This window comes from Podarcis bocagei (genome assembly GCF_964188305.1).
Source record: "Podarcis bocagei genome assembly, chromosome: 1".
NCBI lineage: Eukaryota > Metazoa > Chordata > Lepidosauria > Squamata > Lacertidae > Podarcis > Podarcis bocagei.
The window spans coordinates 49,233,841-49,260,364 of NC_138125.1; the positions used below are offsets into that span (position 1 = coordinate 49,233,841).

The 26,524-nt window shown below is 42.4% G+C and overlaps 2 protein-coding genes across 3 annotated transcripts; one reads left to right on the forward strand and one right to left on the reverse strand.

The window, feature by feature from the left end:
* Positions 1-838: 838 nt before the first annotated feature.
* On the reverse strand, positions 839-17,079 carry SLC39A9 (solute carrier family 39 member 9). 2 transcript variants are annotated; one of them, XM_081197966.1, is made up of 8 exons: positions 16,920-17,079; positions 16,343-16,507; positions 14,169-14,277; positions 9,686-9,883; positions 8,915-8,983; positions 8,392-8,477; positions 6,887-7,021; positions 839-4,545 (listed from the first exon to the last, which is right to left on the reverse strand). In XM_081197966.1, exons 2-8 carry the CDS (start codon positions 16,436-16,438, stop codon positions 4,315-4,317), a joined length of 924 nt encoding a protein of 307 aa, XP_081054092.1. In that variant the 5' UTR covers positions 16,439-16,507; positions 16,920-17,079; the 3' UTR covers positions 839-4,314. The 2 variants fall into 2 exon arrangements, with proteins under 2 accessions (XP_081054092.1, XP_081054091.1); XM_081197965.1 differs by having other exon boundaries at positions 16,343-17,079.
* Positions 17,080-17,239: 160 nt separating this feature from the next.
* Positions 17,240-23,562, forward strand: ERH (ERH mRNA splicing and mitosis factor). The gene is made up of 4 exons (XM_081197994.1): positions 17,240-17,382; positions 18,647-18,734; positions 19,120-19,240; positions 23,096-23,562. The coding sequence occupies exons 1-4, from the start codon at positions 17,380-17,382 to the stop codon at positions 23,196-23,198; spliced, it is 315 nt and encodes a 104-aa protein (XP_081054120.1). The 5' UTR covers positions 17,240-17,379; the 3' UTR covers positions 23,199-23,562.
* Positions 23,563-26,524: the final 2,962 nt, after the last annotated feature.

The window sequence follows — 26,524 nt, forward strand, 5'->3', positions numbered from 1 at the left end:
CTTATTCTCTCACATTAGACTGCATGGTTCTTCAAAGTCCTTCCAAACAGCTATCAGAATTTAGGAGTTGGGGAAATCACTGTGAGATGGTTCCACTCCCATCTCTAAGGGCAATTTCAGAAAAAAACAATGTACAACAGGAGATAGCTCGGTTGGCTAAAGCGTGGCAATGCCAAGGTTGCAGGTTAAATCCCCGTAAAGGACAGCTGCATCTTCCTGTATTGCATGGGGGTGGACTAGATGATCCTCAGGGTCCCTTCCAACTCTACAATTCTAAGAACCTCAGCCCCATGGGAGTTACCAAACAATCAAAGTCTATGTCCATAGTATGAACATTTAAGACAGGGGTTCCTAACCCTGTTAGCCCAAGAGCCACACTTGGTATTGGCCACCCCTCTGAGAACTGTGCACTAGTGTGAAACCTGACCAGAATAAAAGTGCACACACAACTTCCTCCAGATGCCTCTCTTATTGGAAGTAGGAAATTCAACAACAAATGGGCTTTAACAGTAACACCCTGGCTATGAAACATCAAAATTGTGATTTTTGGGGTACCAGGCAAAAATGTTTGCTTATGCATGGTTTTCAATTTGTTAGAAGTCCATTTCATAGGTTTCATTGTATTTTTGTTATGAGTGTACCCCGTGAAATCCAAAAAGAGGGGTATAATCTTTTTAAAAATAAATAAATAAAGGTTGTTATTCAAGGAGAAAGAAGATCAAACACAAGCGCAACTTGAAATGAAATATGTGGTAGAAAAGCTACACACACATCTGAAGTACGAGAGACTTACTAAACCTCTACAGCAAGACTATTCACATGAAATAAGGCCAACTCCTTTTAGCAATGCAGCTAATAAAAATTTTAATATAATAAAAACAACATTTTTAAAAATGTTCACAAAGTGGGGGGGAAAATCAAAAATAAGGCAGCCATCCATGGAATGATTTCATGTGTACAAATGATTTGGGGGAAAAACATTAAAATTACACTTTTGTACACAGAATCAGGTATACAGCTGTGCCCACAAAGTCCGAGCTGCTCAGAAACATAGCCAAAGCACAGAAAAGCTGATCTCCTTTTGAAATAGACATTCAATTTTCAAATGTCTCTGTAAGCACACCCCACCCAAGTCTCCTGTGGTTCATCATAAAGAGCATAAAACAACAGTACATACACAAGTTCAAGTTTTCCCCATTTGAATACAGATGGCTACAAATGCAAGCTTGCTCTGAGTGTTTTGAGTTGTTGAGCCCTCTGAGCAGCTGAATATTTTTTCCTGCTGTTTCAAATTATCATTTTCAGTTATCCTGAGAAGTTTCCTTCCACCATTTGGAGATTTGGTGTTCCCTTGATACGTCTGCTCTGCTGTCCTCTTAGCTGTTATAAAACAAGTTTAACTCAGGCAAGAGATCATCCCTGTTTTGTGAATGAAAGCAGGATAGCCAATTAAATGACCAAACAATGTTGCACACAGATAGAGCTCATCTTAAACTGATTTCCACTTTCAACTCAGTCCAAAACTGACATGAATAATGGAAGTACATGAATTTGTAAGTAGTTACAAATAATAAATCCCTTTATCCTCAGCAGTCTATGGCTCCTAGGAGTCTACTGCGAAGCCTAGATTGGAATTTGTATTTTACTACTAAGAACTAAGAGCAGAACTAGACTACAAAGCCCTCATTTCAAGTGAAGATTGAAATAAATCCACATTTACCATGACCAATCTGGAAGATTCTTTAAAGTTAGGATTCTCACAGATACAAGAGAAGAAACACCTGGTTGCTGTTAATAATGTAAATATTCCCCCCTCTTTGCTACTTACTTTTCTTGTGGTAGTTAGCAGATGAAGCAACTAGACCCCCTCATCGCCAGAGTGGAAAATCAGGTTGCTTCTGGCAACATTCTAACCTCACAAGATCTTGACACACTGCCTCTATGACTTCTCGCTCTTAAATTGATGCACACAGTAAAATTCAATAGTGTGAAAGGTATACAGTATAATTCGAGATCCTGTCCCAAATGCTCTAGACACAGACCTATAAATCAAGGACAGAAGTCCAATGAAGGCATCCTACCAGTGGCATAATGGGCCAAAAGTTAGTGAACAGGAATAGCAGAACTGGCAGTCCTTGTTTTCATTAATACAAAGTGATCCAATATAGGCAGCTGCCAGCCATTTTCCAAAATGTAATGAGCAGCTAAAGGCAACTCTGGCCAACAGCAGGATTTTCAAGATACCAGCATCACAACACTGACTCTCAAATATTAAATATACTAGGAAAAATTGTTTTAAGTGTGGTTCAATTCCCATTCCTACACCCATTGCTTCTATGTCAGATAGTTTGCCGTTTACCCACAAGTTCCCATTTTTGCGGTTTTCCTCTCTGCCAGCTCAGGAACAGCTTTCTCATCATCTTGCCCACCACAGTAGGCCAAATTGAGCCTTTAATTATACTTGTGCCCAACTTACCTTTGGTCATCAATGATGAAGATGTGACATGCACATCTTGGTTCACATATCAGGTGTCCGTACCTTTTCTTTGTTACAAGATTTAAGAGTATTTCTATTTTCAACGTAGAGAAGAGATTCTTCTTCAAAAGAGACTCTTGATCAGTACAAAAGCATTTTTACTTTTTTAAAGCGGGCCTATATAACCTGTGTTGCACAAACCCAGCAGCTGTGGGTTCTTACAGTCCCAGGTAGGCAAAAAGCAACAACAGGTGTTTTATTCAAGCTTCTAGTGGATCCCCTTACGTAGTTGGGTACGCTACACCTGGTAGAATGGATTACACTGAGGCCTGCTGAGATCTTTTAAAGTAGATCAATAATAAGCTTTCAGAAAAGACGATACATACAATATTGATTCTGTGTGGATTTTTCACTTACATTTTTAATGTTAAATGCCCTCATATAATTTTTTTAAAAAAAGATCCCTGGTGAAATCTTGATTTTGACTGTCACTGCTGTACCAATGCCAAACAATACCAGCAAGCAAGAACCATCCATTAAAACAAAACCTTCATGAGGAATCATACCAGTATACTATGTCAAACAACTACAGGATGCGAAGAAGGCATGGAAGCGATCAGAATTGTAAGAGCTACTGGGCTGTGAAAAGATGGGGAAACATTTGTCACGTAGAATAACCAGTGTTACAAAAAACTGCTAATTCATCTTGTTTTGTGTGTGTTTTAAGATAAAATGACCATTAACTGAAGAACAATGGAGGTGAAGGTTTCAAATTGAAGTAAAAATTGTGCACCAAGAATGTACATACACTTTCAGATATTTTAGGATTCTCCCTATGACTCCTACAGTTTCTTTCACAATGAAGTTAAGTTTATAGGCCAAAAGGAAGGATCTTCTCCATGGAAAGGCACTGCATTTCAGAATTGCAGTTACACTCGATGCTGATTGAAATATTTTGGATTGAAATATTTCAGAATCAGATTTCAGAAAGAAAGGGAGGCTCAATTCAGACAGGCTCACAATTTAGAATGTTTCTTGTTTGTAATAACAAGAAATGTTAAGGTCCTTGCTTCTGTATAGGTAAATGCTTTAGGCACCCTTCACTCTTAATGAACAGTGCTTACCTTAGTCTATTTTAGCAGAATAAGCCTTTGTAGATGTGCACAGTGTCCATTTCAATAAGCACATACCCCTCTGTGCTCAGAACCACCTAACTTTCAGCCCAATGTGACTCCTTGATTCTACCATATAGATGATAACACTCAAGGGACACAATAGATGTGCTTCCTAGTAATGCAATATATAAAATCCTATCAAGCTGTTTAACTTGTACAGATCTTTTCTAGGACTTTATCCCATTGATGTTTCTTCACCAGATGCATCTCCCAAGATAGTTATGCCATCATTATCACATGAAAAATCTTGGAGGTGAAAACTAGTCCCAGATGTCAGAAGGCAGCATCCAATGTCAAGAGGTCAGCTGTGAATGCTGACATATAGAATACTTTTGATTATGCTTTCATGATGAGCCACAAAGTCCTTCCCAAATCATCTGCCATAGAATCTCTAAATTCCAACTTCCCTGAGAATAGGGCAGGAAGTCATAATTAAAACATCTTCAGAAAAGGGAAGTTATGCAGAATTTATATCCGGCTGTCGAGAGTATCATCTCCTATGCTAACAAGCTTTCCCAGAAATCCTCCTTTGCGTCTCTCTGACTCCTTAAAACAGATGGGGTGGTTAACAGGGTAAGAGAGACAATGATAAAAGGGCAGCTTGACACACCAGATTGCTGCTCACATCAGAGACTGAGGAGAAGATTGATGCACTTCAGACCTTTAATGCTGGTGTCCAATGGACAGAATCAGAGGAATCAGGCAGCCAAGAACTAATGCTGCCACCTCCAGGCGACTGAGTCCTTTGCCTCCAGTAGAGTCAGGTTTGTGGCTATGTCCCATTCCGCCCACTTCAGGGAGAACGTGAACTGTGGCAACATAAAGAAAAGTTCCAGCAGAAAAAAGCATGGCGACTCCAGTGGCATTGACGTCTGAAAGTGCTTGTTTGCTGCTCTGTAAAAGAAGAGGGTGGCAAGGGAGAGAAAACACAGAGTTGATCTTTTAATAATGCTTGTAACTTATTCCACGGAAGAAGTCAACTCTGAAGAAAGGTTAATGTTGACCTAAAAGGATTTCTGCAATCAAAAAACCAAGCTACCTTTACAGCTATCTTCCCTCATTGCCCCCTAAAGATTATTATCTTTAATGCACATGCACTAGTCATTGCAAAAACAGAATGCCTACAGATGGTTAACATAATATTGATTATGAAATCATAATTTCCCCCCTGTAAGGGTGGTGGGCCCACTCAGATGGCCTGCACTCAGAGACGGATGGAAACTGATGTGTTCCTGAACGCTCTGGGGGATTTTCCAGTGGAGAAAGCTAACGATTCTTCATCTCGCTATGGAATTGTGCAATGAAACGTGTGGTTGGCACAAACATTCCCATGCGTCCTTTCTAGCGTTGTGGAGCCCAAGCAGCCCTTTGGTATTCTGAGAAGCTCCAGGCTACAGAACAAGTTGGATGAAGACCTGAGCGCAAATGGCTCAAGCCCTGATGTGAAGCTGATCAAACACGTAACTATGCCTACCATGTGGCAGTGCGAGCTGCAAAAAAAGCTCATTTTTGCAGCTTGCATTGCATCCTCTTGCAGTCGGTAGCAGTTATTTTGGACAGTCTGGAAGTTACTGACTCCCTGGTGTGGGAGGGACCTCTTTCAAAAACCTTCTGTGACTAACTGGTTACACACTTTGAGGATAATGTTGCTTGACTTTGAAGTGATCTTTATTCTGCACTTGTTGCACTCCACTCAAACACTTCAGTATATGGAACTAGTGCTGTTACAGGTGCCACATACTACCTCTTCTGTATTTAGTGTGGCAGCACATACACTTTGGGACTGACTCCCTGCCTACTGACACCAGGCAGCTGACACCAGCAGGCTTGCCCTTTTTTCAGCTTCTGCTAAAAAAATTTTTGTTCAAACAGCCTACCCAGATATGTCATATATATAGTATATTGATGTGTGTTTTAACTGGTTTTTAGTTTACTGCTGATTTTATTTTATTCAATGTTTTGAATAGTTGTTTTCACTGACGTTTATTGCTTTATAATCTTTGTAAACCACTTTGAGGGTGTTTGTTTGTTTGTTTTTTACAATCAAGCAATGTATAAATTTTATGAAATAAATAGCCAAACAATGGTTTTCATTCAAAGCATGTCTGCACAAGGAACCATTAACAAAGTTGGTTCTAGACATGCTCTTCTGTGGGTAAAGGGCTCCTGCCAGTTGCAGAAGGGACTCTAATCCTGTGGAGGTGCCTGCTGGGGGTGGGGGCAGTTAATTTCTACCCAATCATCCTTAAATTACCATTTCCCATACTGTTCTAGGCGGTTATCCTGACATGAATGGCGTGCTTTGAATGAGCCACAAGATTGGCTGAAGGCCATCACCCAAATTGGATGCTTTAATGAACTATTTCTGAACTGTGTTGATCAAAGATGGGATGTTCATGTTCTGGCAAAAAGTACCACACCTGCAAGGAAGCGTGAAAGGCCGGCCATGCAATGCTAGTTACAAACAATGAGTATTGTACTGTGCCAGAAGTTACAGAAGATCAAGTACAAACAATAAGTATTACAATGTGCCATGAACATGCTAAGGACTGCCAGGAACATTCACTCAGGAATATGAGATTCAGATGCACAACGAGAAGAGCATATAAGATTAGACCGTCTCGGACTAAGCTGTGTGCCGGACTGGGATCCTGAAGTCTGCCACCCATAACTCTTACTAGAACTTCTGGTGAAGAGAGAGTTGAGTGTGTATGCGTGTGTGTGTGTTTGACTGAGTGAATGTTCCCTCATCTTGTTATATGTTATGTTTGTTAATCAATAAAGCAATGTGATAGAATCATTCCAATACGTATTGGTTGTGGCTGCCTCTCTCTCTAGAGCTTCTGAATCTCATTTATGCTAAACATCTAAACAGATAAAAGAACCTAGTTTATTCTTAACCCCCCTCCCCAATCAACTTTTCAGGAGGCAAAAAAGAAAGGCAGAATCAGCAGAAATTGTTTCCACTCTACCTTTCTCCACAAGGGCATCCCCTTCATTCCATATAAGATCCATTATGTTTTTAGTTACTGTGCAGTTTTTAAAAAATACCAGTCATGTAGACATACTGCTATTTTTTCAGCTGTAAGACTAACTGGATGGTAGTGTGTTAAGCGGCTCACAAATAAAAGTGACAAAAGGAGTAGATAGAGCACTTCTGAGGAGTTGATTAAACACTGGCCATGCTCCTCAGCTATTAATCAGTATTCTGGAAAGTTAGACCTGAAATATTTACCTTGCTTAGTCCCAGGTAAGTCACCATTGACAGAACAGGGGCTGCAAGTGCAAAAACCAGCAAGTGCTTCCTGATTCGATTCCGTTCAAGACCAGCGTGCATTAGAAAGGAAACAAGACCAAAAGCAGCTGGTGCCTATAAGATAAAAAACAGTCAACCAAACTCTTATGTACAAATACAAAAGAAAGTGACACCCCTCTTTCTGCTCATGCAAAATTAAATGTTCAGCTAGCCACACTGCTACTAGCCTGTAGCCATGCTGTGTGTAGCTTTCTCTGCATTTATGGTTATTCTGAGCATGAGGTGTACTACAAGCGGCTCATTTTTACTTATTAGATTTACAAACTACCTTTCAAAAAGCATGCTATTAGCACTTCACAGCTCAAAGGTTTGCATAATCATCAAAATCACATTAAGTAGGCTATAAATGGTCTTTTCCACCTTCATTTTTATATTTATTAAGTTCAAAGCAGCATCAAATCACAAGTTTCTGCTGGAAAATGCACTTCTATTCCTAACTTACCAACAAGGAAGTTTCACTATGTGACCTGGAGTACAGTGGGGAAATTCTCAACTCATAGATTTAGAACCATTTAGCATGACATCCCTTTTCTGCTTTTTAAAATAAGTTAAAATGACTCTTTCCTCACAGGGAAAGGACTCTGATTTCAACCTTTTATCACTCCTTTCCCGTCCTAGGCTATCAGAAAGATGTCAGATACCACACACTTAAATGCATATATTTACTACTAGGATGCAATATATAATTGTATGCCAACTAAAGAAAAATTAAGAAAATGTGTGGATGTCTTAAGACACACATAGTTTATTGAATCAAAATTTATACAACCAGAGAGAATTTCTGTTACAATTTCAAATGCCTAACAGCAGATAGTGAAATATGTAGATTATTGCATTGCGTTATACATGGGACTTCCTCTGAAGATGGTTCAGAAATTTCAGCTGATGCAGAATTCAGAGGCGGGTTGCTCTCCGGGACAAGATAGCTTCAGCATATAGTGCCAATCCTGGTCCGATTGCACTAGCTGCCAATTAGTTTCTGGGCCCAATTCAAAGTGCTGGTTTTGAAGTAAAACCTTATATGGCTCAGGACTGCAGTCCCTTAAGGACCTTTTCTTGCCATATGATCAGATCTGGACCTTGTGCTCATCATCTGAGGCCTCCTCTATGAGTGGTCCAGGGGGCAGCAAAATGAGAACGGGCCCTTTCTGTGGTGGCTCCGTTGTAGGATGCTCTCCCCAGGGAGGCTTGCCTGGTGTCTTCGTTATCTATCTTTAGGCACCAGGCAAAAATAATGAGCCTTTGGCTAATGAGCCAATCTATGGCCTTTTAAACTGTGGCGGGTATTGTTTTTGTTTGTTACTATCTTACACATTTTTGTGTTGTAAACTGCCCTGTGATGCTCAGATGAAAGGCGCTATAGAACTGTAGCAAATTTAACAAGCAAACAAGAAATATGTAAAGGTTTGAGACTCAAAACTTACCTTATGTAACATAATCGCAACAAACACTATTAACTGGACACTGGTCTGAGATGTGGAAGCAGCCGCACCCAAGGCAACACCATCAGCTTAATGAGGATGGGAAAAAACAAACCACACAAAAGTGAACTCACCCATTGATTGAAGGCTTACTGGGACCAATTTACGCAAGGAACAAGCGAACCAACACACCTCTTATTCCACTCCAGAGACCTGAACCAGAAGCTTCCCCCACCCCTCAGAAAAAAACTTTTAATTAAAAGCAAATGTGATGCTTCTTGCTTATGCACTGAATTGCATGTCCCCACTAGGTACATCTCCTTGAGCTTTATGAAAGTCTTCTCTCTCCCCTCTCCTATCCAATACAAGATAATGTTCAGTTAGCCTGGAGCTGGCTATAGCAAGCATGATACAAAGGATTAATTACTCGTGTCACATTTAGCAAAGCAACCCTAATTCTAACCCAGGTGACCTGACAATATATGATGTCTTTGGCATTATGCAGAAATGAAAAACAGTAACCTACCTGCAGCATGAACAACTAGTCCCAGTGTGGTAGTAATTTTTGAATTGCCAGACCTTGCTGCTTCTGGGTCTGAAATAATTAAAGAATCTTAAGCAAATAAGATACAAATAAGTAGGACGAGAACCCTAAAGAAAAATATTGCAGGCATTAAAGCACAACTTTTCAACTGAAACCAAACTACAACTTCTTAAAAGGTCACCTGTTTCTTTATTTCAGATTATGTTTAGAATTAAGGGAAGGTGGAATATTCCAAAAAGCTTTGAAAGACATTAAACTTCAGTTTTCCTATTGCCCATTCTATTCTTGCTTTTATGTGATGGGTCTGTTTGCTGCAACTGGCCCTGGATATATATATTAATTGCTGCTTGTTGTTTCTAGTATTTTATCTATGGATTTTTAAATCAATTTTCTGTGTTTCATTGGACTGTTTCATATACTTTTTGTTATTTGTTTGTTTAGCATTTCCTGAAAAGTGGGATATAAATTTATTAAAATAAATAAAATACGAGTAGCTGCATTTTTACTGATTGCTATTATTTCCTGAATTAAGACTGCATTTACCCAGTACTTTAAAACCGAGCTGTCATACTGTGTACTTTTTTGTTTAACTGTAAAAATCTGGCATATTATGAAACATTTTCTTTACATCAGTGAGTGTATAACAAATTGTTTTACTTAAGAGTGAATACCAGAATATTCATTCAGTTACTTGAATATTTCAAGGCCCTCGTCATTTATTCTGGTTATGTGTCCATAAAAGTTAAGACTTACCATCTGTAGCGTGGACATGAGAACTGCCAATCTGATCTACCAGAAGCATAAAGACAAACCCAAGGACCAGGGAAACACCAATATAAGCATGTAACCTTGAATGGTCATGGCTGTGGACATGGTCATGTACTACGGGCACATCTGCCGCTTTTTCTGATTCAACCGTCTTTTGAGTCTCGCTAGCTGGGTGGTGCTTTGCTAGAAGAAACAAAAACAGGACAATCTGGAGTTATAACACAGAAGCCTCAAACGTTACATTCCCAACTTATTTTTAATTGTCAAAGTTGGTAAACAATTTGTTGCCCTACTAGTCCCAAAGCACTCTTTCCTGCTTTTGGAAATAGAGTATTGCAATGATAACCAAATTCTCTATAGCATATGAGGTAATCAGGATAGCTATGTGGTGTTCTTTATATCCCAGGAAGAGATTATTATATGTCCAGGGAGCCTTTCTCAACCTTGGGTTCCCAGATGTTGTTGGATTACAACTCCCATCTTCCCTAACCACTGGCTCTACTAGCTAGGGATGATGGGAGTTGTAGTCCAACAACATCTGGGGACCCTAGGTTGAAAAAGGCTGCCCCAGGATGTAACACCAACATGGCTCAGTCATCCGCCTCCCCAGCTCTCTGAGCTGCATCACATTTTCCAGATGGAAAGAGTTAGTAAACAGAAAGAGGAGACAGTTAAGGAGATTATTTGCAGGGTGGATGTATCTGTTTCCAAATGATTAACAATTGGAAAGTGAAGCATTCATCTAAGGCAAAGGTACCCTATTAGCGGAATGCCAAAAACTTTATTAGGGTAATTTCTTTATTAGGCCAACTCAAATGTTGCAAAATGGTGTGCAAGGTTTTGAGTTCTCCAGATGGCTTGGGTGGGGTTTGGTGAGGCTGTCTGATGAAAAAAACATCTGTGTCTATATCTGGTAAGAATCTAAAAATGGGATGTAGAAGGAGGCAGCAGACATTCAAAATACTCTTTTATGTGTAACACAGGCTTCAGGTTGCACCAAGGCACTTTAGGAAGGCAATAATAATAATAATAATTTATTATTTGTACCCCGCCCATCTGGCTGGCTTTCCCCAGCCACTCTGGGCGGCTTCCATAGAAACCAAAAATACAGTAAAATATCACAGATTAAAAACTTCCCTGAACAGGGATGCCTTAAGATGTCTTCTATTTTTTTTTTAATCATATTTATTAAAGTTTCCAAGAAATATAGAAATACAAAGAAAAATAAAAAATAAAATATACTTAAAACCTTACTTTCCTTACCAACTTTCTGGGACTCCCCCCTCCCCCTCCCAACTGTATTCCCCTTTCATTAATTTGGTTCTACAAGCTCTCGCTCCCAATTTAAAACTTAATTTGTTTACCCCACTATCCAATTTGAATTATACAATCTTACCACCATCTCACATCATTAACAGAAAAAGAAAAAAAGATTTTTCCCCAAGATCCACCCCAGTTTCCTTCCACGAATTCCCTTTTTTAAACACATCCAATCAAAATAAAATGATATACAAGAGTTATATAAAGATATAGAAAATAAAAGCAAGAAAAAGATTTGAAAAATAGTTACACAGCCTTTGGATTCCAAATCTCTCCCCCCCCTTCCCCGGTTTGAATTCCCTATGTCCATCAGTCTGTATGTTGTCAGCCTGGAGATCTCAATTCCATGGCCAGATTTCTCCCCAATTCCACCTTGCCGGTTTTCTTTTAGTTTATTTATTTTAATGATGTTTAACTTCAAACGTCCAATCTAAAAAAGGCCTTTAATTCCCTTTATCTTTACCACTCCGCCCATTGTTCTTTCCATGTCGTAGTCAGTCCTTTGTTCTTTATTATTTCTCAGGTTTCTTGTCCTGTTCAGCTGCTAAAACGTTCTAATTCAGAAATCTGGTGCCTCTACAGAGGTTATTGTTGTTCAGGAACAAAAACTTACGTCCAGTCCCTTCCTTTCTTCAATAGCAAATTCTATTGTCTCCTTTAATGTAAACACCTCTGTAGACAAAATACTGTTTCAGTTTTGCAGCTTTCCCAGAAGATAACAAGTCCTGTGCGAATCCCGGAGTATTTTTCCACTTACGACCCTTCTTGTAATGTCCCGAAACCCCTCTAGGGGGATTGTAGTAACTTTGTTTCCTCTAATCCAAAAGTCAAGTTGTTGTTCCTTGTTTTTGACAGTTTATATCCAAATTGTAGCAAAGTTAACCAGCAAAGTCCCCATAACCAAGTCCTCTTTATATTCTCCAACTTTGACAGCTACTTTGACAGCTGTCAAAGTCTCCGTCTCTCTTCACCAGGCTCTGCAAATCACCCCGGTTCCCAGGGGGGGTTACATTTTCTTTCTCACCCTCCACTCTTCTCCTCCAGCACAGTTCTTATAATTTCCCATCGTGGAATTAAAGATTTTTATCAAGAATATGCTTCTCTTTCGACCTTGGTTACCCGGGCCTTGTTTTAGCATGTTTACAATAGGGGGGGATTGACTTCCTTTTTGGATCACCCCCACTCGTGCCGAATTCGAAAAAAAATTCTTTTTTTCTCCTTTTGAACCCGATTTCCCAATTACTCACGGGTTGTTGTTGATAATCCGAATTTTCAATGGAAGAAGTCAGCGCTCTCCGTCGAATGGCATGCGGCTTCGCTCGGCAGGGAAAGCAGAGGACTCACAGCACCACGCCACTCCCCGGCACCCAATCCGAAGCCTTTAAAAAGGCTCCTTCACAAGTCGGGAGGGCGCTAGCGGTGCCAGCCGAGTCACCCATGTCCACGGGCTCCGTGCCCGTGGTTTTTAAGGGTCCCCGCGTCACCGGCGCGGTAGGACCCAGCCCCTGCCGAGCAGACTCCCTCCGGAGCTCGGAGGGAGTCCGCCATTCGGCGATGGCGCCAACCCGGAAGTCCCTTAAGATGTCTTCTAAATGTCAGGTAGTTATTTATCGCTTTGACATCTGATGGGAGGGCGTTCCACAAGGCGGGCGCCACTACCGAGAAGGCCCTCTGCCTGGTTCCCTGTAGCTTTGCTTCTCGCAATGAGGGAATCGCCAGAAGGCCCTGTGCGCTGAACCTCAGCGTCCAGGCAGAACGATGGGGGTGGAGACGCTCCTTCAGGTATACTGGGCCGAGGCTGTTTAGGGCTTTAAAGGTCAACACCAGCACTTTGAATTGTGCTCGGAAACGTACTGGGAGCCAATGTAGGTCTTTCAAGACCGGTGTTATGTGGTCTCGGCGGCCGCCCCCAGTCTAGATGCCGCATTCTGGATTAGTTGTAGTTTCCGAGTCACCTTCAAAGGTAGCCCCACATAGAGTGCATTGCAGTAGTCCAAGCAGGAGATAACCAGAGCATGCACCACTCTGGCGAGACAGTCCGCGGGCAGGTAGGGTCTCAGCCTGCGTACCAGGTGGAGTTGGTAGACAGCTGCCCTGGATACAGAATTGACCTGCGCCTCCATGGACAGCTGTGAGTCCAAAATGACTCCCAGGCTGCGTACCTGGTCCTTCAGGGGCACAGTTACCCTATTCAGGACCAGGGAGTCCTCCACACCAGCCCGCCCCCTGTCCCCCAAAAACAGTACTTCTGTCTTGTCAGGATTCAACTTCAATCCATTAGCCGCCATCCATCCTCCAACCGCCTCCAGGCACTCACACAGGACCTTCACCGCCTTCACTGGTTCTGATTTGAAAGAGAGGTAGAGCTGGGTATCATCTGCATATTGATGAACACCCAGTCCAAACCCCCTGATGATCTCTCCCAGCGGCTTCATATAGATGTTAAATAGCATGGGGGAGAGGACGGAACCCTGAGGCACCCCACAAGTGAGGGCCCAGTGGTCTGAACACTCATCCCCCACCACCACTTTCTGAACACGGCCCAGAACTGTAGTGCCCGGAACTGGACACCGTATTCCAGGTGTGGTCTGACCAAGGCAGAACACAGTGGTACTATTACTTCCCATGATCTGGAGACTATACTTCTGTTGATGCAGCCTAGAATAGCATTAGCTTGTTTTACTGCTGCATCACACTGTTGACTCATGTTAAGCTTGTGGTCCACCAAGACCCCTAGATCCTTTTCACATGTTCTGCTAGTAAGCCAGAGGTCCTCCATCCTATATTTTTGCATCTGGTTCTTCCTACCTAAGTGCAGAACCTTACATTTGTCCCAATCTGTTAAGGTCATTTTGAATTCTGATGCTGTCTTCTGTGGCATTTGCTACCCTTCCCAGTTTGGTGTCATCTGCAAATTTGATGAGCATCCCCTCAATTTCTTCATCCAAGTCGTTTATAAAGACGTTGAACAACAACGGGCCCAGGAGAGAACCCTGCGGCACCCCATTTGTCACTTTTTTCCAGGATGACAAGGAACCATTAATGAGTACTCTTTGGGTTTGGTCAGTCAACCAGCTACTAGTGCACCTAACATTTACCTCGTTTAACCCACATACTCTGCACCAGAATAATAGTGTTGTTTTCTCACCCTCCAAGATATCTTCATAAAGTGCATGTACTCCTTCAGGCACAATGACAGCCAAGGCAGTTCCACAAAGAAGTCCAGCACCAAGGACTGTGACCAGCTTCAACCTTTCCTGCAAATAAAATTCAGAATGAATATTTCATAAGAACCAAATTTATGACACACAAATAATTTTTGGATAGATATTGTTTGCTCAAATATACACCTGAACTCTTGATATTAGAATTGGGAGAGGGTAACAGAAACTTGTTTTGGTGCTAGCCAGATGTGGCACTTCAAGCGTCTTGCCTGCCCACTGCCAACCCCAACCTTAAACTCTGGAGCTGGAGAATCAGTCTGGGGCTTTTTGTGATGGGCAGTGGTGGCACTTTACACACCTTACCACAAAAATGGCTATCCCAACTTTTGCTTGTAGCTTGGAGCAGCATAGCCTTCTGAAACACAGTACAATTGCAGTGTCACTTCTTGCCAGCTCTAAGCTAGAAAGCAAGGGTGGGTCTCCTCTCATTGCCTTTCACATTGGCAAAACAGGAAAGCAAAAATGCAAATAACTATTTAAAAAAGAGAAACCGCATAGTGCAACTCTGAATACATGTATTTGAACTGGCATTTTACCAAGGACTGATTCACACAGCTATCTACAGAAACCCTACAAATCTCCAAAATCTAATGTGGGCATACACTGCAGGAAGCGATAGTCGATCAAGAGGTCTCTGGACCACATACACATAACAAATGTGCAGTGCTTAAAAAACCCATTTTGAGCATTTCCAATATGAGCACCACTTAATATTAATGTATCACACCGCCCTAGCTTGCTTAAGCAAGTTGGTAGAATGGCTCCTTCTGTTTGCATAAGGGACTGAGATCCAGAAGAGGCTTCCAGCAGTGGAATTAGGAACTGAACAAACCAGGCTTTTATTTAACCAGCCATGTAGAAAAATATAACATCATCTTCCAAATACATAGCTCCTCAGCCACTGTGGCCCAAAGGTACAGTACTTCCAAGATTTCTGGAAAAACTTGCAATTAGCTTGCAATAAGCTGAAAAGGTGCTATTCACTACAAAAGTTACACAACTAAGGAAGCTGCCTACTCCAACTACAGTGGTGCAAGACGAAAAACTCGCTAGACGAAAGGGTTTTTTGGTTTTGCGTTGCTTCGCTAGACGAATTTCCCTATGGGCTTGCTTTGCAAGACGAAAACGTCTTGCGCTTTTTTCTTAAAGCCGCTTGAAGAGGCGCAGTTGCGACGGACCGTGCTTCGCAAGACGAAAAACATAGCAAGACGAAAAGACTTGCGGAACGAATTATTTTCGTCTTGCGAGGCACCACTGTACTTGTTCTAAACCAGCAATATTTTCAAATTACTTGTTATAGCTCAGCACTTTACAGTCAATTCTCCCACCCAGAAAAAATTATAGTACAGTAAAAAGTATCCAAAAGCAACTGTGCCATTCATGTTTCACACAGTACAGTAGTTGCCGCATATTATAGAAATATTTTCTAATAGTGATATTTAGCATATATGCTTCCTTTAAATATGCTGCCATTTCTGAAGAAATGAAAGCCCATATAAGAACTCAAGTACTGCCTTTAATACATGAAACATTGGGTGTTTGTTTGTTTGTCTTGTACACCTTTAGCATCAAATTTCACCCCCCCCCCAAAAAAAACACTATGGAAGCTTCAAAAAGTATTTTTCAGGAAGTTTTTATCACAACACAACCCTAATGCTATGTATGCATTTATTTTTTTACATATAAGATAAGAAGAATCAGAGATACTCTGTCAAATGACAGATGTGAGGCAACAGGTAGAGGTTATGGGAAAAAGTTTCCTTGTTCAGGTTTGAGTTACCAGTAAAGGACAATAACGAAATGATAAAAAATATATCAACATTTTTAGTATAAAGAATACCGAGTTCTCAGTAATTTGGATCTCACAAGACATTTCTGCAAGCTATACAAACCAAGCCACACAGTACAAATGTTAAAGGTACTTACCTTTACCAACATTTGCCACCACACACACACACACTTAGCAGACTCTTTTTGAAAAAGCAGACGGTTCTGTCTATCTGTCTCTCTCAATCACACACATACACCAGACGAACTCGCTCTTGCGCATCTCCCTTACAGAAGCGGACGGACAGTTACGCGGGAGCCTCCTCCTTACCTCGGAAAAGTTCACCGCCAAAGGGATGATCCCGGCCACGTAGCAGCCAACCAGCATAGCCAGGGAGAGCAAGCTGATCGACAAGAAGTCATCCATGGCTGGCTTCTGCTCCTCGGCCGAGCTGCTCGCAGGGGCTCCGACTCACGAGAGGATTCGCCTTCCCGGCTGCGGAAGGGGAAACAGCCTCAGGGGCCGCATGAAGCAGCGAGCGGGACAGCGGCGCCTCCTCCCGCGCCCGCAACAGGCCGAGACCCAGCGAGACACCTGCGCGCCTGGGACGCCGCAAACTCCCCCAAAGGCCCCGTCCGCCCGCTGTCTCCGCGGAGAGGCTCGGAGGCCCCGAACCAACCCCTGGAGGCTGCCTCCCGTCCCTCGGACTCGCAGCTCGAAGGACAGGCACCCTTGCGGTACAAGCGGAGAGGCAGGCGGGCCGGTCGGCTCCCGTCACGCAGAGCGAAAAAGCTACGAGGGAGCCCGAGAAACGGCCTGTGCCTCAGCCTCCCGCCACCTTCCCTGCCGCCAGCATATGCCCAGCTCCCTCAGCTGTTGCCATGAAGGCCAAGTGGCAGCTCCTCACTCGACTTCCTCTTCCCTCACTCGACTTCCGGGACACTTGGCAGTTGAAAGGAGGCCCGTTGACCAAGCAACGCTGCATTTGACTCCCTCGTCTTCCCTGCCCAATTTTAAGATGGCGGAGAAAGTGGAGGAGAGCTGGGCACTGTAACGGGCGGCCATACGTTGTTGTCTTTTTTGCCAGGAATGAGACGGCCGAGCGAGCCCTCACTAAAGATGGCCGCTTTCTGAGTTCTTGCAAAACTTCCGTCTCCCGCGCGGAGAGAACTGACGGCAAGCCACAGTCTCGCGAGACTTTCGTTATGTACCCGAACGAGAGCCGAATCATGTCTATAGCACTATGAAGGTCTGGTGGGTGTGAGGGCGAAGGTAAGTGTAGTGCTTCCGGTGGTCGCGGTGCATTGTGGTCGAGAAGACGTTGAGAGTTTTGTGCTTCGCGCCTGAGCCGAACGGAACGAGTCGCCATGGTGAGTTAAGGCAGAGAAGCTGCCCTCTCGTCTCCATCAGGCGGGAGCGCGGAAGGGTTTGCTTGGAGAGCGTGGAGGAGAGGGAGGCGCTCCGCATGGCGTCCCCCGGCGCGCTCATCCCGTGCTTCGGGCCTAAAATGGCCATGGCCCCGCAGTAAGGTCCGTTAGGCGGCTGTTGGGCTGCCGCCATATGAAGTGCCTGCTTTCTCTTGAAGGCTGCCGTAGCATCTCAGGAAGAACAGCCGCAGTTCACCCCCACCCCAAAAAGTTGCTCAAACAAATTCGAGCTAATAATGCATAAAGGCGTGCTTTGCTTTCCATTATGCCTCGAGTTGGTGCGTGGAGATAGCAGTGCATGATTTGGAGTTCTCATTATTTTTTTTACTTTGGCGTGCTTTCTATGATAAAAAGCAAACTCAGTAAAGCGGGCAAATCAGGCTATGAATCACAACAAGCAATCTTAACAAAGTAAAAAGAAGCAGTGATGTTAAAAAAAATAGCTCTATAAAAACCATATCAATGTCAGCTGAGTTCTAAAAGTATATTTTGAGTGAGTTGTTTTAGCTGATGACAAAGGCCCCTTAGTGCTCACATAACTTTCAAACACCAGCTTCAAGCTTGTCTCACCCGTGTTTCTTTTTATGAGGGGGTGTCTTTCTCCCACCTAACCCTTCTCCCCCAAATCACACAGATACTGGATGGAGCTTAATGTACTTTTTACAGATAAACTCCTTGCACAATTGAGAAAAAACAAGCATGCTAGGGAGAATGCAAAGCCAGAACACTAATCCTTGTATGGAGGGATTGTTTCACCCTTTGTTGTATGAAGGAGCATTTGATCACAAGAGCAGAGTCCCTACTTACAGTCTCAAGTGTCCAGGTGTGACAATGGAAGGTTCTGTTCCATTGCTGATCTTCAGGCAGAAACACCCCACCCACACGCAGCAGTAGCCACAACAGAGCCTTTCAGGGGCATGTAAGAGAAGGACATGAACTTTCAGGTACCTGAGTATCCTATTTTCTCCAGTGTGCCCACAAACTGACTGCAAAATTGCACCAGTCCTGGAGCTGCTGTAATGTATTCTCTCTCTCCCCACCCCCATTGTTGTAAATTGGAGAGGAACCTGCAGGAGGAAAAAAGAGCCCTCTTCTCCAGCTTCCATACAAAAAAGTTCCTTGCACATAAACAAATCATCTCTTTTTTTCCCCTGCCCCCTTTTAAAGATCATTCAATTCTGTGTAAATATTAACTCTCTTTTTCTAGTCTCACACAATTTTGCTTGTTCAACCTACCAAACGACCAGAAGGCAGGACTTATGCTGATTATGAATCTGTGAATGAATGCATGGAAGGTAAGTACCACTGCTCTAGAAGGAAACCAAACAAGTACCTGCTTAGATCCTTAGGTTGGGCCAGATCAATCATATACTGTGGGGGGCAGAAGGAATCCCAACCCAGTAAAAGTCTTGGGTTCTTGCATTATCATGGGGATACAGTAATTACTAGCCTAAGATGTACTGCATGTATTTGAAGAATTACTTTTACCAAATTATGAAGACACTTTAATTCTTCATTATTGGTAGGCTTATCCACATAAGCCAAAGTCTACCTTCTTTCAAGCTGTTGTGATAGCCTATTTCCACACTGATCCCCTTTTCCTATGTTTCTTGACATCTAAGAACTTTAGCAAGCTGGGACCTTAAATGTTTCTAATATAAGTCCTGAATATTTTCTTAGGAGTCTGTAAAATGTATGAAGAGCATCTGAAGAGAATGAATCCTAACAGCCCTTCAATTACATATGATATTAGCCAGTTATTTGATTTCATTGATGACTTGGCCGACCTCAGCTGCCTTGTGTAAGTATTTTATAGCTTATTATCTGTAGAGATACATATATTGGCGTACACATGTATTCTGAAGTATACATATTTACAGTGGGATTTTTATGTTCCTCAACAGCTCTGCAAGTTCTGTTAGCTATGACAACATGTATTTTTGGTGTTAATATACATCTGGAACCAGTGTTACTTGAAATGTAACATGATTTTGAGATGGACAAAATCTATCTACAGTGGTGCCTCGGGTTAAGAACTTAATTCGTTCTGGAGGTCCGTTCCTAACCTGAAACTGTTCTTAACCTGGGGTACCACTTTAGCTAACAGGGCCGCTGCACTGCAGTCGCACAATTTCTGTTCTCATCCTGAAGTAAAGGTCTTAACCCGAGGTATTATTTCTGGGTTAGCAGAGTCTGTAACCTGAAGCGTCTGTAACCCGAGGTACCACATAGGATTTCCATTGCACACAGAATGTACATTGGAGGTAGAGATGTGAAGGTCGGTGGGAAAAGATGGAGGAACACCAGTTTTTGCCCAATTCCCCCCTTTTTCTGATCCCTTTCACCCTTCACATTTCTGCTTTGAACACCTGTAAATTTGTATCAGCTGTTGCAGAATGAGTGCTTGAATTGTTGGGGTCACCATGAAGTCTAAAATGGAGCTGTCAATCCAGTATAAAGCACATATGGATGCGTTTGCATGCAGAGAGCTGCAGGTCTGGAGCAGTCACGTCAAAATTAGCTGGTTGTAACTATTTTAGCAAGATTCCTGCATTACAGGGGGTTGGACTGGATGACCCTAGTGGTTCCTTACAACTCTACAATTCTGTGGTTCTATGGTAGCAGCCCAAATCCTGTCTCTGATCTATTGAATGAAGGCAACATATTTTTCAAAACCATACAGAGGGCTTGTATCGTATATGGGGCAAATTAAAAAACCATTTACAGTTGCAGTCCCAATGAAATCAGTTGGAATGCAGCAGTACAAATGGTCTATGGTAGGGAAGGGGAACTTCTGGCCTGAGAGGCCATTTTTCCCAAACGACATCTGCCCACCCCTCTGCTGACATAACTAGTGATGTCAGCTGATTGGCAGGAGAACAAGGTTTAATCTTGCATCAGCGGCGCACCGTGTTCTTAGCAGAGAACAGGATTGTGTAGCCAAGGCAGCAGAATTTAATCACTGCTCATCACCTGTTTGGGGGATGGGGGCTAAAGCCCTTTGCAAAAGTGCTCTTTGAAGCAAGCTGTCAGGCAAACATGGAACCCCATCGTTGCTAAGTCCAAGTAGGTGCAGCAATTTACTTCCCCCTGCCTTCCCACCAGTCAACACAAGCAGAGCTATGGGTGTAGTGGTGGCTACATTAAGTAACCCTGCTCCTTAGCTGGGGTTTGGATTGCAGCCTTAGTTGGATTTCATTCTTATTTCAGCATAACTTGGAAAAAGAATACAGGTAAAATATTAAGAGAAATAATAATAAACACTGTAACAATGGAATCTGTGACTCTTCTGTAGCATTCAAGATTATACTAATACATCGGTAGTGTATTGCATTGTGTGAAAATAGCATTTCTTAGCCTGATTTCTTTTATTTCTAGCTGATGCTCCATCTAGAGGATTGGAGAAGAAACAGTGTTTCTCAAACTTGGGTCTGCAGCTGTTGCTCGACCGCAACTCTCATCATCCCTGACCACTGGTCCTGCCAACTAGGGATGATGGGCATTGTAGTCCAACGACAGTTGCAGACCCAAGTTTGAGAAATACTGCTAGTTCAAAGCTATGTAATACTTTAAAAGACAAATCAGTGTATAAACATTCTTGCTGCTATATTCTGAACTAATTGAAGTTTCCAAACAGTCTTCAAGGGTGACCCTATGTATAACAAGCCTTGATAACACAAGAGTCTGGATAACTTTTTCAGGCTATTGCTGTCTAGGAGGTGCCATACACAAGCCTGGGCTAATGAAAAGATCCTGTGGAATCCAACTACACAAATGCCACAGAACTAAAGTAGGAGCTGTGTGCCCTATTTCTGAAAGACAGACAATTCCAAAGGTGGTGTGACTGATATCAAAGGCCACAGAGCTGTGGAAGGACCAACTTCCCCAGTGATTTCCCCTTCACAGATATCCAGCTGGGCAACCAATGCAATTTCAATGCTACATCTAAGAAGCAATTGAAGTGGATTTATATAGTGGTTTTCAGCCAGTGTGTCATGGCACCCTGGGGTGCCTTGAATGATGGCCAGAGGTGCCGCAGACAACATTGACCTTTGTACCTCTTTCTTTTCCTCACTCCTCTGATGCCCTCTTGTGTTGCTGCCTCCCAAAGACTTGCACAGCTGTTTATTGCAGCAGCCCTGGCTACAAGCTTCGCAATGAATGGTGCCTCTGGGAGGCATCTCTCTGCGGGGGGTGGGGAGGCAGCTCAGAGGCCAGGGATGGCAGCAGCAACTGCTTGGAGGACTCCCAAGGGGAGAGGAGGGGAGAGGAGAGGAGGCTGAGGGAACACTCCACAAGGGAAGGTGTTTGAAAAAGCGTGAGAGGCTGCCAACTCTGCAGACAAGGGGTGACCTAACTGGACTCCTGAGCTCCACACGGGTGCCGCAGAAAGAAGGTAGTTGGTCAAGGGAACCGTGAATTCAAAAAGGTTGAAAACCTCTGGTTTGATCAAATGGTATCTAGTTACATGGCTACTGCCTGTTAAAGCACATTGCCTGAAAATGGGAGTTGTGCCACTAACTGCTATTTATTGTAATCCTCTGGGTTCAGGGCAGGTATTTTACAGCGTAGTGTTGCAACTTCCTTCTTTGTGGCCAGAGTATCTCCTTTTTGAACCCAACCGGATGTACAGTCTCATGGCTATGGCTGAGGTTGTGAACCATGAAGGGTATGGGTCTAGAAAAAAATGTTTCACTCCTTGCTTGTACGAGCGTATTAGATCAGAAGTATTAATCAGTTAAATCATAGTTATTCATATTTATTTAGATTTTATAAAGCCACCAGAGGGCATACTTTGAGCATGAAATATTTTGTGTTTTTTAGTTGTAGAGGTCTAGATGGTGGTTCTGCTACTGCCTCTTCCATGGCATATTATCAATGACAAATTAAAACCATACAGACAACTGTGTTCAGCACAGCCAGACATTTATAGACCTGCTTATTAGCTTGCAGTTATTATACCTTTCATTAAGTTGAGATGCAGAGTTGGTACAGGCTTGAGATTAATATTTGTTTGAAACTTTGTTACTAGTGCTGTGTTAATGGTAACCACTGAAGGCATTGTTCCAGCATCACAAGATAATTGCATTTGGAAGCAAGTGGAGACTATTTTGGGCTGGGCTTTTGGAAGCAAGCTCTTAGAAATATATAAATTCTTCCAAGATACACATCAGACTTGCTCTGTGACCCTAGACATTATCACCCTTCATTTTTAGAATTGCAGGGGTGTTTATATTCTGCTTGGAAAATGGGATCTATCTCTTCCACTTAGAAATCACTGGTTCATTCTAGAAGAGAGACCATGGCTTCACTCGCATTTTTGACCTGCTGACTTTGGCTTAGCCTCACATACTGTATTCTTTATTTACAAATACTTTGGTTCAGCAAACGGGACATGGCTGAGGTACCCTTACCATTTGTATAGGGCAAATGTGAGCTCTGAAGCAGCGGGCATTGATGGGCAACAGGGGTGTGTGTGGAAAACCCTGCTGGATTGAAACTATTGAATTTTGATTCCCAGCAGACACTGTTCTAGCATCCTACTGTTGTATAAGCTGCTGTTCAAAAACTTGTGAGGTTGAGGCTGATTGGTTTTGTGACATTTAAGAAATGCATGATGAACTATATTAACTGACCTGTTCTTTTCCCCTCACAGTTACCGTGCTGATACTCAGACATACCAGCCATACAATAAAGACTGGATAAAGGAGAAGATCTATGTCCTCCTCCGCAGACAAGCTCAGCAAGCAAGCAAATAGACACCATGGTTGAGGGGGTTTTGAGGGAGGGGTTTTGACAACAGGTGTGTACAGCGTTCTGTAGTAAAAGTTTTGTATTGTAGTCCTCCTGTTCATTCTTGTTAGCCTGTATCTGAGACAAAAATCTGTTAGAATTCCCAGGGACTTTCTCAGTTTAATACTCGAAGAAAAAAGGATATGCCTTCCGCAGGTCTTTTAGTTTAATTGTCTTTGCTTAGACAGTTCTTCTTTCGTTCCTCACTCCTGGGATTGTTCAATTCTGCTTTACCACATTCGCTGTATGTACTCCTCTTTGGGGGGTTTTCCAATGTTATTTCTTGGAGGCAGTCACGGTGAAGAATAAAATAAATACTCTTTAGATAAACGTGTTGAGTGGTGGCTTCATAAGCCATGTAAGTTAAATATAGCCAGCTTGTGGAACTAACAACTTGAAGCTTGAATACTGATTGGCGCATGAAAGATTTTGAGTTGCTGCAATCATGACAACATGCAAATATAACCAAATAGACTTGGACCCTTGGTTTGGTGCTTTGAACAGGCCTTGGTTTCCTGCCAATTATTGTTTCAACATTTACGTGGTTTGGGGGTAGAGCTTTATAAATTGCTGAAATTGAAATATCAGTTGCTGGCTACCAACAGCAGGAGATAGTTGCTGCTGTCACATCCTGCTTATGGACTTCCTATAAGCATCTCTTTGGCCACAAAGTGAAACAAGTTGCTAGACTTGATAGTTCTATTCTCACACTGGTGGTGAGATCCGAGGCCTATCTGCTGCTGAGGCATTCTTTGTTGGGTTCAGGGCAGCCATTCCCAATTCAAAGATATCAAGCTATTTTTAAAATAAACCATTCCTTGATACTCGGTCTCTTTTAAGTACCGTACGTTTCCGTGTATAAGACTAGGTATTTTTATTTAAAAATCATGCTAAATGGGTGGTGTTGATTGGCTCAACAACTCTGGGCAATCCTCCGCAAAAAGCTTAACAACTCTGTGCCATCTCCCCTCCATTTTCTTAAATTTGAGTCCCCCTGTATATGGAAAAGGACAGTACTTAACATTTTAGTTAGAAGAGAACTTGCACATGTTCGGTCAGCTTTCGAGCTGGCAATTGGGTACATGACATCTCTACTTCCTGATTCTCACAGCTATGTATTGGCCTAACAGCACTGGAAATATTAGTGCAAATATTTTATCTCCCACCTTTTATTTCTGGCTATCAAATGCATCTCTTTTAAGAAACTTTGTTCCAATAGTTTCCAGCCCACACACTGCAACTATCAATTATTTAGAGGCTGGGCTTTCTGTTCCAGCTGAATTTGTGAGATGTTTCAATGAGAACAAATAATTTGTTTCTCTACCAGCTCAACTGTTTTATGATTCAGAAAGCATCCTTGTAGCCTGGGATACTTTTGTGTGTGTAGCATAAAGTCTGAATTCATTTACGTAAACATTGCTTTGAGCATATCTTTGTGCACTGTGACTCTAGCATTCAACCATTTGGCCACTGCTAACAGAATAAGGGGCTCTTCTGGGCAATTTGAGAGCAAGGCACACATCTATACCTGCCTTTCCCAACCTGATTCCCTGCAAATATTTCGTATGAAAGAGCCAAATAGGTTTTGGGTTTGATGGGAGTTGTTCAAAACAACTGGGGCACCATGTTGAGGAAGTCTGTTCTACATAAACTTGACATTTTGTTATCATTAAATTGGAGAGAGACACTGCATACAGCTTAGCAATTATGTCATATGCACGAATCTCTTGAGACATAGATTATTTTCAAGCACAACAAAACCAAGATTCCTTCTATTCTGGTAAATATAGTGGCATCTCTATATCCAAGTGATTTCAACTGGGAAAGAGAGTTCAATCAATATATAGAGAACATGTAAAAGCTACTAGGATTGTCTTACATGTTTGGTGTGCACTTCTAATTAGTATTCTCTCTCTACTAAGATTTATCTCTCTGAGGTCGAATCTACACATATAGTGGAATGAGGTGGTAAAACAGACTGCCACTTTCATGCTGCTCTTCAAGCAGTCAGGGGTGGGGTGTCATTCTTTTTAAAATGCTCTCCTGAATGAAAAAGCTTGCAATTAAGAGACCTAGCACAGGAGATCAAGACGTAGAAAAGGATTTTGGCTTACCAAACAAGCCACTGAGCAGTTTTTGCAATGTAAGCATTCTGGACTAACCATCTGTAGAGCATCTCTATACTCAAATCTTTGAGAAGACTTAGCTGGATCTGCCCAGATAAGCAACCTGTTTTATATTGGGGGTTCTCAGACTAATATAAGGTAGACATACTTTATCTGGGAGGAATGTAATAGGAAACTATAGTGCTGCATTCAGCATAAGCAATGCTGTTCTGTTGCCTTTCAAAAGGCCTTTCCTCAACCTGAGGGTGTGTGACATCTGTAAATGTTTCTTCCATTTTATGTGCCTTAAACATCACAAGGTAACTTCTCCCCCCCTCCCTGGTATTGTTTCTCCCCCCTGCGTAACCTTTATTTTCTTTATATAACAGATTATTATTCCTCTTTCCACTTGTTTGTGATTCATAGAAGAAATTACATTGAAAAATAGGTTTGTTTTATTTTAGAGCATTAATGTGACCCCTAATGTAAATACACTAGTCAGGCAGCATATAAAATACAATTATGTAAAACGATTACAAGACAGGGTCAACAGTTTAAAAAATCATGAAGGGTCAGATCCAGCGTGGTGAGAGAGGGATCTTCTTGCACAGTGAGGCTTCTTCATCACTTTCTCTACAGCAGCTCTCATCATGCTCCCAAAATCTGCTCTGGAGGCTTGGAAAGAAGTGAAACCAGAAGTCCCATTGAGCAGGTGGGTTTCCACTGTGCAAACAGATGGGCGTTAGATGTTGCCCCAATCCATTGCCTGCCTCATAAGAGTCTGCCAGAATGGAAAGGTCTCCAGTAGCCATCCAAACAGTGATGGAGGGGGATTAGAGGATCTTTTAACAATAACCTGCTTATAATTTCCTGGGGGTGAGTCGAGGGAAGAGGTTAGATCCCTGCACAGTATCTTCAGAGCTGCTTGGGAGAAGAAAGCTCCAGGCCCCCTCTAGTCAAAAGAGGACCAACTGGAGGACTTTAAGAAGGAAGTTCTCCCATCAGCTAGAAACCAGCTGTGTCTTCTACTTCTTGCTATGATGACATGAATGCGAGGTAAGTGTTGATGCTTTTACTACACCTTTCACTCAGTGCTGATCTGATTCTAGCATCTCTGCAACACAGATAATGCCTCATTAAGGAGCTACTTTGAAAGGTGGACTGGAATCTACTTTTAGAGTGTTAAT

Excerpts from the sequence above, each read along its gene's own strand:
- SLC39A9 (XM_081197966.1), bottom strand. The coding sequence starts at position 16,438 with ATGGATGACTTCTTGTCGATCAGCTTGCTCTCCCTGGCTATGCTGGTT. Across the intron at positions 14,278-16,342 it reads TGGCGGTGAACTTTTCCGAG|GAAAGGTTGAAGCTGGTCAC; the intron begins GTAAGGAGGAGG and ends TTTTATTTGCAG. Across the intron at positions 8,478-8,914 it reads ACTAGTTGTTCATGCTGCAG|CTGATGGTGTTGCCTTGGGT; the intron begins GTAGGTTACTGT and ends ATCCTCATTAAG.
- ERH (XM_081197994.1), top strand. Across the intron at positions 18,735-19,119 it reads TGTGAATGAATGCATGGAAG|GAGTCTGTAAAATGTATGAA; the intron begins GTAAGTACCACT and ends ATATTTTCTTAG. Across the intron at positions 19,241-23,095 it reads GCCGACCTCAGCTGCCTTGT|TTACCGTGCTGATACTCAGA; the intron begins GTAAGTATTTTA and ends TTCCCCTCACAG.